At 40.8% G+C, this 20,861-nt stretch overlaps 1 protein-coding gene across 1 annotated transcript in view; it reads right to left on the reverse strand.

Moving 5' to 3' along the window:
- Nucleotides 1-852: 852 nt before the first annotated feature.
- The window catches only part of LOC126986560 (ras-related protein Rab-34-like), a 35,859-nt gene continuing 15,850 nt past the window's right edge, over nucleotides 853-20,861 (reverse strand). Inside the window, exons 3-8 of the mRNA XM_050842827.1 lie at nucleotides 17,054-17,196; nucleotides 15,529-15,630; nucleotides 12,328-12,392; nucleotides 10,881-11,017; nucleotides 4,237-4,258; nucleotides 853-2,710 (exon numbers count right to left, since the gene is read on the reverse strand). Of these exons, the coding sequence (XP_050698784.1) occupies nucleotides 2,640-2,710; nucleotides 4,237-4,258; nucleotides 10,881-11,017; nucleotides 12,328-12,392; nucleotides 15,529-15,630; nucleotides 17,054-17,196 (540 nt within the window). The 3' untranslated portion in view covers nucleotides 853-2,639. The remainder of the gene's footprint in view (nucleotides 2,711-4,236; nucleotides 4,259-10,880; nucleotides 11,018-12,327; nucleotides 12,393-15,528; nucleotides 15,631-17,053; nucleotides 17,197-20,861) is intronic.

Raw genomic sequence — 20,861 nt, forward strand, 5'->3', positions numbered from 1 at the left:
CATAATCAGGTCCTGACATATCATTAAGTAATGCACTTTGAGGCCGTGTTTCTTGGAGACTGCACATAGTGCTGAGTTTCTCTCATACTAAGATTATAACACTAGTTCCACTATAAAATACTAAATATCATATAGGCATAGAATAAATAAAGTAATTAGAAAACCTCTGTAAAATGTAAGCACCTACAAAATTCTAGACTATACTTTCACTTCAATAATACAAAAGTATCTCTGAAATTACAATAATTAATCAATAATTCTTCAGTAGACATTTCAATCAAGTCTCTTACTAAGAAAGTGTCTTACTAACAACAACACTTGTAAAGGCTGAGTTACCCACAATCTGAAGAATTGAAATGTGCTAATATTCACAACATTTCACAATGCAAAGGGCACAACAAAACAGCACTCTATATCTCACTGAAGCATACAAGACGTGACAGTGATCACTTGACATGAAATCTACACCATCATAATGAGTTATAATTACATGAAACATTCAGAAAATTTGTAAAAAATCCAGCAAAATTTCCAAAGCACATTTTCCTGTGCATTTTTAACTTTGATGAGTAACAGCAAGTCTTCAACATTGTCCTCTAACCTCTGAGCTCAAGTACTCACTCAATGGAGGCTGGACATAAGAGGCATACATTTATGTGCCATCATCAAAGGTTTTATTGTGGCAATAAATTTCAAACTTCTCACAACCAAAGTCAGTGTGCATGTGTTCCATGAGCATAACACCTTGTCACAAAGAATAAAAAAATAAATAAAAATAAACCATTTCCTTCAAAATCTTAGTCTTCCTACACTTCCTTTAAAAGTAATATGCAAGTAATAATATATGTAGTCTGGTTCATGACAAACATCTTTCATCAAGTAAACAAATGATAACAGGAAATCTTGTCACTGCAACAATTCTATGCAAAAAAAAGTACAGAAAACCTCTTGTCAAAAACTTACACAATGGTAGAATTAAATACCTTTATTATATCAATAGCATAAAACTAAAACTTCAATGTGAATGTTTAGAAAGTGAGGGAATGAAACGTATTTTGCAAATGCAAAAATAAACAAAATAATAATGTGGAAGCAAAATTCTGTCCTCTGTTATTGAAGCCCTGTTGCAGGCACATGTGCTTCCGCATATACACACCCAATTCGGACATGCATGCAAACCCAAATACACCCATGCATCTTGTGAACATGTACCTGCAAACATGTGCATCCCTTCCCTAAACATCCTAACACAAATAAATGCCTTAATGTTCCTTTGGTTTAGTTCTCATCCACAACAAAGCATTCTACTGATGAAGTTGACTAGTTCCAGGTAGAAAAGGGAAAACCATCAGTCACTTTTCATATTAACTCAGAAAACTAAGTTGAGCTGCCATATAAGCCTTTATCACAGCATGAGCAGCAACACTTGTTCATCTTATGCTATAAAGTTGTGCTTTACAGGAGTAACATACAATAAGCACCTGTAAGCACAAAAAATTTACCCAGAGTGATATGCCAAACATCACCTCTATACACAACAGTGAGTCATCTCAACGGTAACAAGTCACTTAAGGAGGCTGGCAAACATCAGGTCACTTGGCTGAGAACACAGCAATAGACTAACATAAACTGCTGGTAAGCAGAATCCATGCATTCCTACATTAAAAAGAGGCTGGAAACTGCACCAGAGGGGCCTCTTGGCTGGACAAGGCACAAGGTCCCTGAAGCAGCAGCCTCATGGCGGTGACGGTCAGGGGGAGGGAGGCCGTTGTGTATCATTCATTGTGCAATATAAGGTAGCAGCACCAACATTAGGAAGCAATATGTGTTGTCTCAAAGCATTTTCCTCTAGCAATGCTGTCTTTAGTGTGACTAACCACAGAAATGCAGAATTATTTACACTAACTTCTATCAGCATCATGGCTGTCACTATGGTGGGAAAGAATTGCTTGTGCTCCCACCATGTCAAGCTTTTATGACAAACACAGGTGAGCACCTTAACACAATACTGGAGCAAAAGTGTATCCTGACTATCATGGACTAAAATAAGGTCTCCTCTTCCCGTCAACATTTAATGTTAAAAAAAAAGGTCCACATGATGATGCTATTTCTTTGGACAAAAAAATTAGAGCTTTTGGAGAAGCATTCCTTCTTTAACCCCTTCACTCCAGCGACGCGACATCGGCGGCCGACAGCGTCACCGTATGGAAAGGGTTAGTCCTCTTCTAAACCTCTTAATCCTCTTCTATTTCCTCTTAATCCTCTTCTAAACCTCTTAAGAGGAAATGGAAGAGGATTAAGAGGAATTTAGAGGAGGATTGAGAGGTTTAGAAGAGAATTAATCCTCTTCCATTTCCTCTTGACCCTTTCCATACTGTGTCGCCGACGTCTGCGTCATGAATGGAAAAGGTTAACATTCAAAAGTAATCATCAAGGTATTGAAAAACCACTCTGACTATCACTGGTTTAAAAGCAACCTTCCTATACTAATAGCTTCATTGTTCATAACTTGAGTAAATCTTCACACTACCATTGCGTGAAGAGTTAAGTGCTTTGTCTATAATTACCATTACTGAGATATCTGCTACCGAGGGCAGTAGGAAAGGACTCTGGAGCCACACTCATCAGGGCCCAAAGTGCTACTTGTTGCATGTTGCACACTTGGCTTTTTTGTGGCCTTCAAAGGTGTCCTCCAACCTATGGCCAATCCCTGAGTGAGATGCAAGGGATGAGAGATGAAACATGACAGTACATATCTGTTTGAAAATTTAATATGAATATAGTTTTACCTAAAAACTATACAAGTACTACAATGTTGTAAAGTGGTTAGTCATAAACTTGCTTTTTGCATATAATAGGCAGCCTAAAAATGACCCAAGAAAGCGAATATTTCAAGGCAGACAAAAATCGATCACTAAAATGGATAAAATATCAACTTCACACACCATCTAATCACCTCAGTCTGTGGCCTCAACTAAATGTCCTGAGGTGTGGGAAGGCATCTATTTTTTTTCTCCTTTTTTTTACAGCAAGGGAGGCAGCTCAAGGGCAAAAACAAAAACAACAAAAAAAGCCCGCTAGATGCTGCTCCAAATAAAAGCAGAAAGAACAAGAGGTCAATTTGGGTGGAGAGGTGTCTTGGTACTCTCCTCTTGAATGAGATTGTCGTAGGCAGGAGGAAATACGAACAAAGGAAGGCTGTTCCAGAGTTTACCAGTAAAAGGGATGAAAGAATGAAGATGCTGGTTAATTCTTGCATAAAGGATTTGGATAGAATAGGAATGAGGAAGAGTAGAGAGATGTGTACAGCAGGGCTGTGGGAAGAGTAAAGCTATAGGACGGTAGTTTGAGGAATTGGAACAGTCACCCTTCATGGCACAGGCTGTATGTAAGCATACTTCCAGCAGTTAAGTTGACAGGCAGAAATGAAAGAGTTTGACCAGGCAGGGTGTCAGCATGGAAGCACAGTTTTTAAGGACAATATGAGGCACTCCATCGGGTCCATAAGCCTTCTGAGGGTTGAGGCCAGAGACGGCATAAAAGACATAGCTCTTAAGAATTTTAAGAAAGCATTACCCTCTCAATTGTCTTAAGCATCACAGACATAGGAGTGGAATGTTGTAACCAATCATGAATATGCACAGTGAAAATGAGTCACTGAAGAGGTGAATATGGTGTGTTAAAATGGGATGGAGAAAATAACAATGATGTGTATGAGAGTTTGGGTATGGTGAGTGGATTGTGGAGTAGCTGAATGGGTGAAACATGGTATGATTTGGACATGTGATATGAATGAATGAGGATAACCTCGTGAAGGAAAAGTACGAGGGCAGGATTGAGGAAAAGTATCAGGGTGTGGGGGGGTGTCACACACACCATTGAAATTAATTAATAGAGTGGATGGGTACAAGAGAAAGTTGGCTGGCAAGGGAGTGAAAATTATGAGAAGTGTTGGAACAGTGAAAATTGGAGACTTCTGCCATGTTCACCTTCTTGAGGTAAGTTACCATGAAGGGAGAGGGTGTTGGACATAGACGGATAGATTTACACTTGTCAGTAAAAAAATGGGTGACAAAAAAGTTCATAGCCACCTTCAGGATGAATGTCCTAGCAGCAGGCACCACAAACAAAAGGGAATGGAAATATAAACAAAATCAATGATGACTTTTCAATGAGAAGGCAGAACAGAGGTATCCTAAGCCTTTTCCTCCTTCAGTAGAAGATTTATGTACTCACTGACTGTGGACTGCTTGCCTGTCTGACCCACCACCGCTTAGCTCCTGCACCACTGAGCGGTCAAAGGTGAGTGCTGCTCGTAGGAACAAAGACTCCACGTTGTCACCTGTCTTGGAGGACACTGCCCAGTACTCTGCGCCAAGGCCTTGTGCTACTCGCGGGCCTCCTTCTCGATCTGGTCGAAGCCCCTTCACTCTACCAACAGATGATGTGTGAATGAGAGGTGGGGGAGCAGTACATGTATGATTAGGACAGCGTATGGAAGGCAAGGTATGAAACAAGAACTGATCCTTTTATATCCTCCCCTTCCTTGGGGCTTCAATACTGTTTCCACTGGTGGTAATGATGATTTCTTAAGAGAGAACAAAAAATACTCATCAGTGCCTCAATAAAAGACGATGTGACAGATTCTAAGAGAAATAACTAAGTATTGCAGTGTATCTATAATCATATAAACCACTATATCCAGAAAATTTATTTATAAAGGGTGGAATGCTTTATTTTAGTATACGGATTCATTAATTACCATATATGGCAATGGTATATAAAAAAATTAGTGTTGGAAGCAGTGCATGGGTATTTCAAATCTTACATTGGTCAGATATTTGTAATTTTTTTATGAACTTTTATGTAATGTTTTAAAAAATTTTGGTTGGCCAGATTTTTTGCCAGACACTTGGGGTTTCCTGAAACCAGGGGCTGGATATTTGGGGTAGACATCTACCTTTCCTTCTTGCTGGAAGTATGCCTTCACACAGCCTGTACCTAAGAAGGGTGACCGCTCCAATCCCTCAAACTACCGTCCTATTGCTTTACTTTCTTGTCTATCTAAAGCTTTTGAATCAATCCTTAACCGTAAGATTCAAAAGCACCTTTCCACTTCTGACCTTCTATCTGATCGCCAGTATGGGTTCCGCAAGGGGCGTTCTACTGGTGATCTCCTAGCCTTCTTAACTGACTCTTGGTCATCCTCTCTTAGCCGTTTCGGTGAAACTTTTGCTATTGCGCTGGACATATCAAAAGCTTTTGATAGGGTCTGGCACAAATCTTTGCTTTCTAAACTACCCTCCTACGGTTTCTATCCTTCTCTCTGTACCTTTATCTCCAGTTTCCTTTCTGACCGTTCTATTTCTGCCGTCAGAGACAGTCACTGTTCTTCCCTAAATCTATTAACAGTGGTGTCCCACAGGGTTCTGTCCTATCTCCCACTCTTTTCTGTTGTTCATTGATGATCTTCTTTCCAAAACGAACTGTCCTATCCATTCCTCGCCGATGATTCCACTCTGTATTATTCAACTTCTTTTAATAGAAGACCCACCTTCAGGAACTTAACGACTCAAGGCTGGAGGCTGCAGAACGCTTAGCCTCAGACCTTACTATTATTTCCGATTGGGGCAAGAAGAACCTGGTGTCCTTCAACGCCTCAAAACACAGTTTCTCCACCTATCCACTCGACACAATCTTCCAAACAACTATCCCTATTCTTTGACAACACCCAGCTATCACCTTCCTCAACACTAAACATCCTCGGTCTATCCTTAACTCAAAATCTCAACTGGAAACTTCATATCTCATCTCTTACTAAATCAGCTTCCTCGAGGCTGGGCATTCTGTACCGTCTCCGCCAGTTCTTCTCCCTGCACAGTTGCTGTCCATATACAGGGGCCTTGTCCGCCTCGTATGGAGTATGCATCTCATGTGTGGGGCTCCACTCACACAGCTCTTCTGGACAGAGTGGAGGCAAAGGCTCTTCGTCTCATCAGCTCTCCTCCTCATACTGATAGTCTTCTACCTCTTAAATTCCGCCGCAATGTTGCCTCTCTTTCTATCTTCTATCGATATTTCCACGCTGACTGCTCTTCTGAACTTGCTAACTGCATGCCTCCCCCCCTCCCGCGGCCCCGCTGCACTCGACTTTCTACTCATGCTCATCCCTATACTGTCCAAAGCCCTTATGCAAGAGTTAACCAGCATCTTCACTCTTTCATCCCTCACGCTGGTAAACTCTGGAACAATCTTCCTTCATCTGTATTTCCTCCTGCCTACGACTTGAACTCTTTCAAGAGGAGGGTATCAGGACACCTCTCCTCCCGAAACTGACTTATCTTTCGGCCACCTCTTTGGATTCTTTTTAGGAGCAGCGAGTAGCGGGCCTTTTTTTATTAATGTTTACTTTTTTGTGCCCTTGAACTGTCTCCTTTGCTGTAAAAAAAAAAAAATAAAAAAAAAAAAAAAAAAAGACACCTGCTGAAACGGGTGTAAGCCATTCCCGGTGAAGTATATACAGGAGATGAGGGGGGTGCTGCAAGCCTATCAAAGACCCTCCTGTGTCATCACTTTCCATTTCCCTATTGTCTCATCAACACCAGAGTGGTTTAGCATAATCCCTAAAGACAAACTTTTATACTTTCCACACCAAACTTATACATACTACACATATATATAAATTTATCTAAATTTATGAAGGTTAATCAAATTAAAGCTTTGAAGTCTGGGACTACAAATATCTCAAGATCAGACTCCACTTTTGGTAACAGACCAGAGAGGTCTTTATAGCTCTTCCAACTTTTTCTACATCAACTTCTACATTTGCCATCTTCACTCTAATATCCATTCTGTGGAACACCATCTCTCCTCCACCAAACCTCACCTTCTCTTTCTAACCAAAGCACAGGTCTTTGAGGCAACTGACAAAATCTCTACTCTGTAACCTCTTAATGCACCTGGATGCTGAATCTATGTAAACTATGACATTACTTGCTCTCGTGCCAACAGTTCTATTACTAAATACATCTGTGCTTTTCATTTCCCACCTACCTTCACCAACTATGTAAAATTCTTTGACTACTTGAATTCCAAAGTGGAATACATCTTGACTCTCCCTTAACTGAAACCTCCTTCTTATAAGATTTCAATGTTCACCACCAGCTTTGGCTTTCTTCCTCTTTCACTGACCAGCCAGGTGAACAAGCCTAAAACTTTGCTTTCCTCAGTGATCTGGAGCAGCTGGTTCAGCACATATCCCTGACTGCCTTGAAGACACATCCAACACTCTAGACCTCTTTCTATCCTCTAATCCTTCTGCTTATTCTGTCAAACTGTTCTCTCAATTGGGCTCCTCCGATCACAACCTGATTTCTGCGTTTTGTCCCACCACTTCTGTACAGCCTCCGAATCTGACAGAGGTGGTGCTTTTAGCAATACACTTCAGCTCAGCGGGTTAACCCAAAGATGTACTTTTCTAATTTCTCGTGGAATGATTACCACTTCTAGGTCAGAGACGCCTCTGTGTGTGCCCAACGCATTGTGGAAGTGATTGTCTCTGAAATGGAGGCACACATTCCACCCACTTTCTCTACTGATGCAAAATGCCCCTATTTCAATCATGCTTGTTCTTGCACTATCAGAGTTAGAAAGGCACCTCACAAAATGTACCTGAGCCTTTGTGCTACTACTAATCATGATCTTTACATTTCTGCCCAGAACAGTGACAAATCTATTCTTCAACTCACCAAAAATTCTTTCATTAACCCGAGAACGGCGACAGACCTCAATTGAGGCTTGCCTGAGGAGAGGCGACAAGCCTCAATTGAGCGTGATTTTTGAATGCGTACAGAAACCGCGCCAGTAGGTCTAGATGGCTGAAAATTGGACTGGATAATGTAATATATGGCAACACTCAGTAGGACTACCCACTATCCCCACGTCATTCATTTCGCCTCAGTCAATCGTCTTGCCTCGTCTCGTAGCACGTCTTATTTATAAATTATTGATAAACTAAAAAAATTAAGATATAGATGAGGCGTATATTAGTAGTTACAAATATGTGTACGTGCTACGTGTCACTTACGCTCACGTCCCTCGTCTTACCTCATCGCACGTAGTTCCCCCTTGCACGTCCCAGGGGTTGCCAGCGCTCAGCCAAATCCCATTTATTGACCGCTGCCAAAGCCATACAAATAGGTTTAGAATGTTTTGGTTTTCACTGTCCTATGCGCTCCAATATTCCAAAGGCGCTGAGGTATTAAGCAACTGGGTATTAAGCAAGGTTGCTGATCAGTCACTGTAGAGCATATGTTAGCAACATCAAGGTCACTAACCTTTTTTTTTTTGCTGATAACGCTGTACTTCTTGCCGAATTGCTGTAAGTCCTAATGATGGCTCTCAAAGTGCTGCATGAGGAGGCAAAGCCAATGGCACTGAAGGTCTCTTGGCACAAAACCAAGGTCCAGTTGTTTTGAGGCCTACTAAATGACACAGTTCAGTCTGTTCATGCATGTGATGAGGATATTGAGGTCACCATAAGTTTGACATACCTTGATAACACTTGATAACAGTGGTGGGTCTTGCCAAGAAGTAACTTAATGGACTGGCATGACTCATGGTGTTATGGAATCACTCAAACATGCATATATGTCGATATCTATGCTGGCAGACAAAGATTCAAATTTTTAAGACACTTGTGATCCCTGTCTTACTGTATGGCTGTGAGACATGGACAGTAAATAGTGACTTGAAGAGGCATGTCAATGCCTTTATTACCAAATGCCTCCACAGGATCATGGGGTATTGCTGGCATGACATCATGCCAAACAAATGACTAATTTTTGAATCAAGGTCTGCTACCAGCTTAGTATGTGAACGCCAACTCCGGCTACATAGACACGGCACACTTCGTGGACATCAATCCTGTTTATAAGGCTGTTTCTGTATGGTGAAACCATGGGTGGAGACTAAGAGATCGCCCATGTGACTCATGGCTGGGGCACACTGACTGAACCTGCCAGAAGTAGTTTCAAATGGGAAAGGTAACTACATGGAGGCTTGCTTGGAGGGACTGTCAGGGGTGGAGGCAGTGGGTGAGGAAAGTGATGCATCCCCTGGGGTATGCCCCCTGTTAGTTAGTTAGTTCTGTACCTACTAAATCCACTAAATGTTTTGAGGCTTGCTATATGAAACGGTACAGTCTGTAGATGCATATGGCGAGGACATTGAGATCTCGGAAAATTTCACATACTTTGGAAGCATAGCTCAGAATAACGGTGAGCCTCACCAGGAAGTCTTACAGCGGATTGGCTTGGCCCCCAGTGTTATGGACTTGCTTAGCACGAGTATATGGCATTGTCGATACCTGTGTAGAAGGACAAAGATCCGGATCTTCAAGTCCCTTGTGCTCCCTGTCTTATTCTATGGTTGTGAGACATGGAAACTAAATAGGGACTTGGAGAGGCAGATTGATGCCTTTAGTAATAAATGTCTAAGCAAAATCATGGGGCATCGCTGAAATGACTTTGTGTCAAACCAGCGACTACTCTGTGAGACTGATTCAACATATATTACCTACATAGACCGTCAACACCAACTCCAGCAGTACAGTCACGTGGCACTTTACCCTGAAGCTGATCTTGCTGATCAGGTTGTCTCTGTAAGACACAATCCTGAGTGGAGGAGGCCTAGGGAGGTACTCAGGATGAGAAGGGGGCCTGCATGGATTCTCACCCGGAGGGACCCCCCAGAATTGGTGCTGTAGGGTAGGCAAGGCGACCCCCCCCCGGCATATGTCCCTATTGATTGATTGATAAATGCACTAAATGAACCTTTTGTGCTTACAGCTACCTGATGCAGAATAAATCAAGTCTACAAGTATGAGGGATCACAATCTACTGACAGCTCAGCTCAGTTCAGAGTTTAAAGGCTAAGGATGTAGCAGCTACTCCAGCTAAGGCGTTTTCAGAAGTGTCCCGCCACACTCAAACGAGAGCATACAAACACAGCAATTTTACTGAACACGAATTTCAGCCCCGCTGCCAGACGACAGGCGCCCCCGCCCAGAGAAACTGTTGTGTACATCACTCTTCTGCAGACAAGTACAGAGTGCACACTTTCGGAAGTAGGAAGATGGAGGAGTTTGACAATTTGTTCCTTGAGGATGACCAAAATGGACATATTTAATGGGACATGGAGAAATATTAAAAAAAAAGAAGTTAAAGAAGAGAGAGATCTGGGAGAGAACTTGTGTGTGGCGGGCGGCGGGTGACCGAGGTCATGTTTACAGTTCGCATGTATGAGTTCTGAGCCAACTCTAATTTTCTCCTCGTTTTAGCTTGCTGTCAACTATAATATTGCAATAATATATATTTCCTTGCCCGCACATGATGATTATGTAAAGAGATGATGCAAGAAATGCACCAACATACGAAAAAACAGCTCTGCCCCGGGATTAAAGTCATAGCCACGAAACAGAGTCGGACAACGCTGCCTATCGGAAGAAAAAGATGCGAAATGTCATCAGAAAACCCAGCATCTTCCTTTCTTTCCCTTGCCTTATGTCATTTTCAGGTTCTTTTTAATGTGAAATGACAAAAAAAATTCTTTATACAACACCAGCTTTCTGGGTCTCAATGAGCATTATATTCTAAATTTTATTCTTCAAAACATTCCTGCGGGAACTTCATCGCTGTGTGCTGTGGTTATACCTACTCGCTGATTGGCCGATGAAAAATATCTGCTCGCGTGTGCTGGCGAGAGACTTTTGGACAAACATATCCCGGAGCACGTTTGACCCCGTTCCCATCTGTCTGCCTTCGTTTGACTTCTCAGTGACACTACTGAAAACGCCTCTATAGACACAAGAAGGGTCTCACCATGAGGTCTCGTTTGGTTGCCACCAAGAATACCAAGGGGGTGAGGCGGTCTGCATTGGCCTGCCGGGCTTCCTCCAGCCATTGGGAAGTGTGGGCCAGTGTCACAATGTTGGTCACATCAAACACGATCATCACAGCTGAAAACAAGAAGAAGAATGAATTTACGACTTACAGACATGAGGCTAAAAACCTAAACCAATACCAGAAATGATGCTGGGACTCCTGAGCAATGAATGTCAAAGGAACTAAAACAGCAACACCTCTACAAACTAAGAGACAGTGGAAGGCTTAGGGGTCATGAAACAACTTTATCAGTGATTCCAACAAAAGTGGCAAGAGAAATGTCAGAATAAAAGCTTAAATTGTTATGGTACTATACGCTGTCTATTTGTAGCTTGCAACTGAAACCTAGGCTTCTTTTGTAAGCTCATGGCTGATTCATGGCAGCCTTCCCCCACACATCATGGAAACAGGCCTCACCACACTACAAGTTTTACTTTTATGCTCTATAGTCCACTCCTGTTGCATAATAAATACTTGGTTTCTTCATCACTTGACAGTAGAAAGATTGCTGATTATGACTGTGTTAAAAAAAACTTAAATTGACTAAAAATAAAGGAAATAATGCAAGTTGAAGTCAAAGACGGGGTTATAGATGTTTATACCGCTTTTTATTCCATGCTGATTTTCTCATGGAATTTTTAGGCTACTGTAAATACAAACAATGCCATCTGATAAAGAAAATTCTCCTGAAGACGATGGTGTAAACAGATTATCGATATGTTAGTAAGGAAGGGAGGTAAGCACGTTTTTATATGAACTTAATAAATTGTAATATTAGGCTATCTGTGCTGTTACGCTATGAAGCCATGTGTCCATCGCCTGCAACTTTGTATAAAAAACTTGCTTACCTTCCTTGCTTTCTAACTTACCAATACTCAAGGAATTGCAGCAAACTGAAGACAAAAAAGTGAGGAAAACATTTGTAAATTATATTTCTTTTCACTTTTCCTTTTTAAAAATCACACAAAGCTTTCATCATTTTGTTCTTATGACAAGCAAAAATGTGTCATGATGATGAGGGTTGGGGCATTTTATAAAACATTCTGTGGTTATTTTATAATCTCAGGTGAGAGTAAATAGTATGCGGAAGAGGACTCTTGAGTCAGTGAGGGACACGTGATGTCACAGCTCAGCCTGCCACTGCCAAATGAGTAGACCTTGTGTTCTATTGACTCTGGTGTGGGGAGGACACTTTCTAGAATGTGCAAAAGATTGCCTGCCTGAAGCTGCAGTCCTATCAGCCACATTTTTTTTTTCTAAGCACCTTATGCTCCAGGTCCATGCTTCAGATGGATAGACTAGAGCTGCTCTTTTGTAATTCACATTAAGATCCCACAGCACTTTACCTGAGGCAAGTTATCTATGTTATCACTAGAGAACTCACCACTTGCACCCCTGTAGTAGGAAGCAGCAATGCATTTGAATCTCTCTTGCCCAGCAGTGTCCCAGCTGATACAGGAAAAAAGCATACTATTAATAATGTTTGTGTGTTTGTGTGTGTGTTGTATATATATATATATATATATATATATATATATATATATATATATATATATATATATATATATATGGCTGGAGGAGGTAGTAGGGCACCTACCGAAACGCGCGCAAGCCACTCCCGTTGAGGTATATGTGGGAAGTGAGGAGGGTGTGAAGTCCTCCAAAGACTCTTCCCATGTCCTCACTAGCCGTTTCCCTATTGTCTCATTAACCCCTTCACTACGGCTGGGCCAAAACAGCGCCCTGCGCCGTATCCGGGATCGCCGCGCGCGCCAAATTTCAAATGTCGCAATTGAATATAACAAGCTTTCAGCCATAAACTCAACATAATCATCATGTATCATATATGAAAACATGCAGAATTAAATGGTGCACATAAAGAAACTTACTACGGCCGGGCCAAAACAGCACCCCGCGCCGTATCCGAGATTGCCGCACGCGCCAAATTTCAAATTTCGCTATGGAATATAACAAGTTTTCAGCCATAAACTCAACATAATCATCATGTATTATATATGAAAACATGCAGAATTAAATGGTGCACATAAAGAAGCATAAATTAATTGATAGTTTTGAGATGTAAGCATGAATATAAAGATAAAATTACTCGTATATTGGCTAAAGCGCGCCAGGACGCAGTATGCGGTGGCGTAGGTGGTAGCGTACTGGGCCCACATTCACCGCGTGATGGACGACGCGGGTTCGAATCCCCACGCTACCACTCGGATTTTTCAGTCACCGCCGAGTGGCTTAAAACTACCCACATGCTGTCCTGAAGACCACCCATCAACCCGGACTCTAGAGGAAGCTGTCCAAGCGAATCAAGAACGAGTTCCGGGGGGCAGCATGAGCCAATGCAAGATGGCGCCACTATAAACACTCGCCTGCGCCAGAACGGGCTGGGCCGACCATCAGGCCCCACCTGGAAGAAGCCTTGGGCCGACCATCAGGCCCCAACGGGAAGATGCCTACCGGCGCAATAGGCAATCAACGTAAAAAAAAAAAAAAAAAAAAAAAAAAAAAAAAAAAATGCGCGTCCTCGGATATGGTACGGGGCATGCAAGGATGCAGTATATGGGTCCTCGTGTTGAAGGGGTTAACACCAGAGTAGTTCAGCATGCTCTCTAAAGACAGATCCTCTCTCTATCCACACCACACTACATTCACACAACATACACACTTTTTCCCATAATTCAAAATTCAAAATGGCGCACAACATAAATGCCTCGGAGTCCACGCCTGGGGGGGGGACCACAAATTCCCCCAGGTTGGACTCCCCTTCTGGCTGCCAACTTGAAAGGTGTCTTGATAACTCCTCGAACCTCTTTCTTATCAATTTCTGCAACATTCGCGGTCTTCGTTCTAATTTTCATTCTGTGGAACACCATCTCTCCTCCTCTAAACCTCACCTTCTCTTCCTTACCGAAACACAGGTTTCTTAGGCTACTGACAACAATCTCTACTCTGTTCCCTCCTACTATCTCTATCCTAAATTTCAATCCAAAGCTGGATGTTGCGCCTACGTGTGCAAAGACATCACTTGTTCTCGTGCCCACGACCTTGACACTTCAGAATTTTCCACCATCTGGCTGAGACTTCATTGTAAAATTCTTTGACTACGTACTGCATTTATCCAAATCACTCTTTTCACCCTTCACATATATGGAGTACACTGAGCCAAAATACAAAGATGCCTGAACTCCTTACCCTCTTTACTTTTTCCTGTGATGATTTTTCACTGCATGACACTATATTCTTGCCTTCGAGGTATTTTAGAATTTTTGGCACTAATCTCAAAATCCGAAAACTAACTTTAACCCCCAGATTACCAGCGGCATATATTTACGGTGGCGAGTAGGCGCATGCTGTGTGCCAGCGCTGTATATTTACGGTGGCGATTTAAAAAAAATCGCTGGGGCCATATTTTGACTGGGAGGCTTTTCATACTTTGTCAGGACACTTTTTATACCTTTACCCCTCCTAGTCACTGACCTTCACCCCCCACCAAGCCTCTAGGGATCCCAAGGGTACGGGTCCCTTTTCTGACCTGACCACAGTACAGGGAGGATGTCTTGCAGAGCAAAGAAAATTTTGCAAACACCCGAGTTTGCTCGTGTCCTTCATGAGGCCCCTAATGACTTCACAGATGAAAAAAGCCTCAATAGCATAAGTGTTTTATCATATAAGAAATAATTATAAATTGTTGTATATATGTGTTATCTACTTCTAGTTACTTATTATTTTTATATCTGTTGGAAAACAACAACTTATGCACGTTTACAACAAAATATTTTTGTGCGTCAAAACGTAGCTCGGATCGTAGGCTCACAGAACCCCTCATATCTTGTGTTGGACCTCTATGCACTCAAATCTCCTGTAACTCATGCCCTCAGCCTCCTTAGTGCCATATAACAACCTTCTACGGATCTTTGAAGTATGCTCGGCGAGTTCTCTGGAGCGAGTAAGTCTGCTGGATGTAACACCAAATATTGGAAACTTTCGGCGCCTAAAATCATGAAAATGATAAGAGGTAAGTAGCAAAATGTATCAATTATGTGTTGTCTAATCATTATAAATACTTTTCTGCCCCCCCCCAAAAAAAATCCAAATTTGCTTGGCACCAGGGGAAAGTTTTTGTGAAAAATGCTTGGCACCCTGGAGGTTAACCCCCACTCTTTATTCTTACCTTTATGGCATTTCAACATTCTTCCTCATTCACATCTCAGGACTGTTAATTAACTTAACTCAGATTTAGCTATTTAATCTGAGCTTTCTGTGCAAGCCTTGTCCCATCTTCACCAAGAAATATGTCAGCAGCAAAACAACTCAGTCAAAAGGTATTATAATTTAAAAGGTCATGAATGTTACCTGTCAGAGTATGGTCACTGTAGGGAAGAGGAAACTAAGAGCAGCATTAAAATTTTAAGGGACAGTATCCATGAAAAGAATATAATTACTATAAGAACAAATAGTTTAAAGGACAATGGGAGCAATGGAGGTAAGAAAAACTGAATGGGTAAGGGAAAAGGTTAAGTATTCCTGGAAACCGCAACTTTTACCACACAAGATAAATGTCCACACTCACATTTGCAGATTGAAGGGGATGCCCAGGATGTCAAACCTCTCCACCTCAAAGTCTACGCCTATTGTTGCTTTGTAGTTGGCATCAAAAACTTGGTGACAAAACCTGCAAGGGAACAATACTCCATCAGTGTGATCATAGTTGATGTAACAAGAAACAACATGAAATATTTTGGAGGACATCAAGTAATAAGGGGCAGTTTTGACAACCACTACATAACCTCACATAAATTTTAAGATTACTATGTGAAGAAACCTAAGCACAATTTTTTCACATATATTCTAAAAATAAGTGAGATGAAGCACCAGCAAAGAGAGGAAGGTGGCTGACAAAATGACAGGCTCACATGACTGATTCCTTAATATGACCACTCAACAGCTCTTCGTGTCATGACCCGACCCGACTTGACTCGGTAGCTGCGGGGTTCATGTTTCTTGACGGCCCCTCTAAGTGAGAATAATGAGAAAAAATCATCACTCACGCAAACCATTTCATAATATGTATCAATGCATTTGTGATCAGTTTATGTATCATCTATTTTGGGGGGTTTATATCATGGCAAAAATTTGGCCCGTTGCTGGTACACGGTAAAGCCACTAATTTGGCCCGTCGCTGGTACCAGGTTAACCCAACTCATGTCAGACATACGGCAAATACTCCAGGATCTATCTAAGCTTGGATATGTTCACCAATTCATACATAACATTCCAATTAGTATCAACTGAAGGAAAAAAGGCACTGTGGAATGCACATGGCACACCTCATACTTTTGTTTGTTTACAAATGGTGCTGCCCGAGCAATTTCACCGGCAGCACCACACCATGCCAATACTCCAGTCAGTCAGACAAAACAAAGCAAAAGGAAACAGAAATAAGCTATAAAAATGGACTGCAAACACAATAACATGTGGAAGGGCACTGTGGAATGCACATGGCACACCACATACTTTTCTTAGTTTACAAGCTTTGCCACACCCGCCACCTCACCGCCACAACCACACCAAGTCAACACTCCAGTCAATCAGACAAAACAAAACAGAAAGAAACAAATACAATGTATGAAAATCTAAAAGAAACACAATACCATGTGGAAGGACGCTGTGCATGGCGCACCTCATACTTTTCTTTGTTTACGAGCAGTGCTGCCGGCACCATCACCCTACACCGACACTCTAATCATTCAGACAAAACAAAACAGAAAATAAAGAAACAAGCAATGAAAATGCAAGCACAATAACATGCGTAGGGCACTGTGAAAGGGACATGGCGTACCACACAATTTCCTTTGTTCACCAGCCACGAAACCTCACCACCTCACTGCCACAACCTCATCCTCACACCTTGTCGCTAGTCATTCCAATATATATATATATATATATATATATATATATATATATATATATATATATATATACATATATATATATATATATATATATATATATATGTATATATATATATGTCGCGGGGGTTAGGTTCCAGAACCCCCCGCGATAGGCAAAAATCCGAGAAGTAGCGACCCACCCACCTGTTGACGAGGCAAGTCTTTCCGGTGGCCACATCCCCCAACACAATCATCTTGGAGATCTTGAGGCCAGCTTGCAGCATGTGGTCCCCATTTGCTGCATTCCTCACCTCCTCATGGAAGTCATCATGGGTGTGGGGACTTGCCTACGGATAACAGTGCTTAGTTTAAACAATCAGTTAAATGCAAGCAGGAAAAGTAAGAAGTTATTACGTCGAAGTTTTCCTCACATCCATTAACAAGTGAGGAAATCACATCTAATCAGAGGGCAGTTGTCATCTACTTCAGAAATTTTGCCAACTCTGATTTTTTACTTTTATTTGTTCGAGGACATCCCAATGAATCACTTCCAACTTGTCTTCCAATTTTCTGCTACGTATTTCACCACAAGAGGGCGCCTTTTCAAAATGGCCGCCAAAATCATATATAAGGTATTAAAAAGGTAATTTTCACAAACAATATCAGCAATTTAGAAAGACACTTTCTATTATTTTAGCCAAATAGTCTTCAAATAAGTTTCACAGTATGCTGAAGTATCGAAAACATGCATTTAACTACACAAAAGGTGCCTTTTCCAAGATGGCTGCCAAAATCAGTCAAAATAAAAAACAAGTTTTTGTTTAAAACTAACCATTTTTTTTTTTGTTACCTGTTACTTTTTTTTTGTAATATTTGTTCGAAAGAGCAATTTTTGTACTAAATAAGGGATAGTAAAACTAGAGGAGTTCTTGCAAGTTTGAATAATGTCAACTATAACTAGGGGAGTTCTTGCAACTAACAATAAGATCAACTAAAACAAGAAGCTCTTGCAACTAACAATAAAGTCAATTAGAATTAGACGAGTTCTTGCAACTAACAATAAGGCCAATTAAAATAGAAGAGCACTTGCAACTAACAATAAGGTCAATGAAAACTAGAGAAGAAGAGAAGTTCGAAGAGCATGTTTATACGTGTGAATGTATATGGGGCCCATACTTGCGAAGTATAATGAATATCTTGCATGCATTATGCTTTGTCTATAGCAGATTAATAATAGGTCCAATCGAAAACTGTTTTAAAAGAGCTCCTCCTCATCTTCTATTTCTTCACCAAAGTCCTCTGAATTTTCACATCCATCACCACATCCGCAAGTATCAGTGCACACGAGTGCATTCTTTCGGCATCCACACCTATTTGGCATGCAGGAACTGCTACAGGAGCATCTTTGAAACTCCAAAAGAGCTTTCGGTGCTGGCGGATTTTCACATAATACTGGTACTAAATTTCCATCTTGAAGTTGCCAGGCATAGTTGGTTGGTGGTGGAACAGAGGGGCACGGCTTGCAGGACGATTTCCAAACCAACGCCATATAGAATGCCCGTTTTGTGTGCGGTTTTAATGTTCCGAGTGTTGGAGGGAGTTGTCGGCCCTCCTTTCCATTCTTTGCAAACAGGGACCACCGCAGCTGGCTTACATTCTCCACATCTCCAGATGGTTGGTACAAAATACATATGTATCGTTCCATCTGCCTAAAAACAAACTCTGGTACTTCGGCACTTCTCCCGAAAGCAGCAAATGCTTTTAAAATGGGACCATCACTACTCATAAATGCCTTGAAATGACTTGTCACTCCCTTACCAGCAAACGTGCCTGTGTTATCTGTTCCTTTGAAGGCGTACCAACCTACCAAGGCATCTGCTCTCTCTTTTCCAAGTTTGTTGTAGCATTGCCAGATAGATATCCGTTCTTTCTTTTTCCTTAGTAAGCAAGTCAATGGTGGAAGCAAAGGATAGGCCCCGATGAGCAAGACAAGCACATCTGTATCTACAGAAAATATGTCCAATTTGGCATTCTTGTCTTTGTTCATGACATCAATGGCATTTAACAAGACCAACTGCCTTCTTCTAGATTATGATGTCCTTCAATCATTTCTGGCATTGACACTATGTTAGATAATTTTCTATTAGATTTCATGAGTGTGTGATGCATCACCAGAACATTCTTTGGTGATCCACTGTAATGAGCTAACAATTTATCACCCAGATATTCTGTAAGTTCAGCTTTGGTATCAATGTGTGATAGAAATGACTTCACATTCTTGATTTCTGTAGAATCATTAACATGGTAATGAATGCATGTGTTCTTCTTGGTCCTCTTGTCTCGTGTTGTTTCTTTAAGAGATCCAGCTAGATACTGGTCAAAGACTACTCGAACTTCCTTATATGGTGTACTCATGCTATCAATAATTTCAACAAATGTGGCTGCAAAATTAGCAGCAGTAAACCTCTCATCCGTCTTCTTCACCATGTTTACAATGCACATTGCGTCAACTATTAGAACTGGTGTTGCTTGGTCTCCATTTGCATCTTCTTCTGAATGCTGATTTGCATCTTCTGGTAAAGGTAGATCCATTATAGATTGCACTACTTGTGATTTCCCAGAGAGCATTATCATACTTCCATCTGGCTGAAAGTTGGATGGTGGAGTACTGTCAAATTCATAATCTCCTATTGCATCTTTCACTTGGAACTCAGGTCGACTTTTAGCGACAACCAATAGTCTAGAAAGCAGCTTTCTCTCCTGTTTGATGGACACCAACTGACCCTTAACCTTCGTCTTCACCACAGGTCCAACATCTCTAAAGTAGGCAATGTTGTTCTTCTTTTGCGGATCCCAAAATCCAACACACACACACACACAGACAGACACACACACAGAGACAGACACAAGTAAAACAGTAGTCTTCTTCCCTTCGGGAATCAACTAACAACACTCTTTTGGGTACTGAGACATTTTATGAGATCCCTAGTATGAAATATTCCAAAGAATACTATCATATCAGTTGATATGTGTGATTAATATCATGTTTTTGACATTTTTCTGTGATTTTGGCGGCCATTTTGAAAAAGCGCCCCCAGGTGGTGAAATATGACCCTAAAAATTGGAAGACAAGTTGAAAGTCATTCATTGTGATGTTCTTGAACAAATAAAAGTGAAAAATCAAAGTTGGCAAAATTACTGAAGTAGTGATCATATTTTGACAACTGCCCTCTGACTAATCAGTCAATTACCTCACTTTTGGATTGAAGGATTTCAGGGTTGGCTGATTTAAATCGTGATGATTTAAATCAAATTTAAATCAAATGATTTTTTTTTTAAATCACTGATTTAAATCAATATTTACTTCTGCCCAAACCAACATGGAATGTAAAGAAAAAATATAAAAACAAACACATACTTACACCTGCTTTATATATTCCTGAGGAATAGAACACTAAAAGCTTCCTTTTACAGTACAACAAAAATTTCCACATTCCATTAAAAAAATCACTCAAAGGGTTTTACTTGTAATGAACTGTACTTATTTCTGAGGAGTAGAATATTAAAGCACTTCCTTTTACAATACAGTATAACAAAAAATTCCACATGCTATTAAAAAAAGGAAATCAAAGAGGTTTACTTATAATGAACTGTACTTATTTCCTGAAGTAATGAATTTAAAAAAAAATTATTATGGCCTGTATTTAAAACAAAAGCACATTGAATTTATGCTGTAAAAGCAGTCTTTGAAAAATAATGATACACTTCTTTGAAAGTAGTTCATAAAAATTCTTTGAAATCGAAATTCAAAATCTTTAAAAAATAAGGTTTTTAATTCTTATGACAATAAATTTGGTTCTTTTCAGTCTTGCTACTATTCCTTGTAACTCCAATTTACACTGTTTGCATATAGCTCTCCATGCTTTCCCAGACTTTGAAGGAATTCTGTTAAAATGTTCCCACACTGGATCACTTTTCCTACCAGATACATTAATCCTTGTGGTCAGTGACA

This window comes from Eriocheir sinensis, chromosome 62, assembly GCF_024679095.1.
Source record: "Eriocheir sinensis breed Jianghai 21 chromosome 62, ASM2467909v1, whole genome shotgun sequence".
Classification (NCBI taxonomy): domain Eukaryota; kingdom Metazoa; phylum Arthropoda; class Malacostraca; order Decapoda; family Varunidae; genus Eriocheir; species Eriocheir sinensis.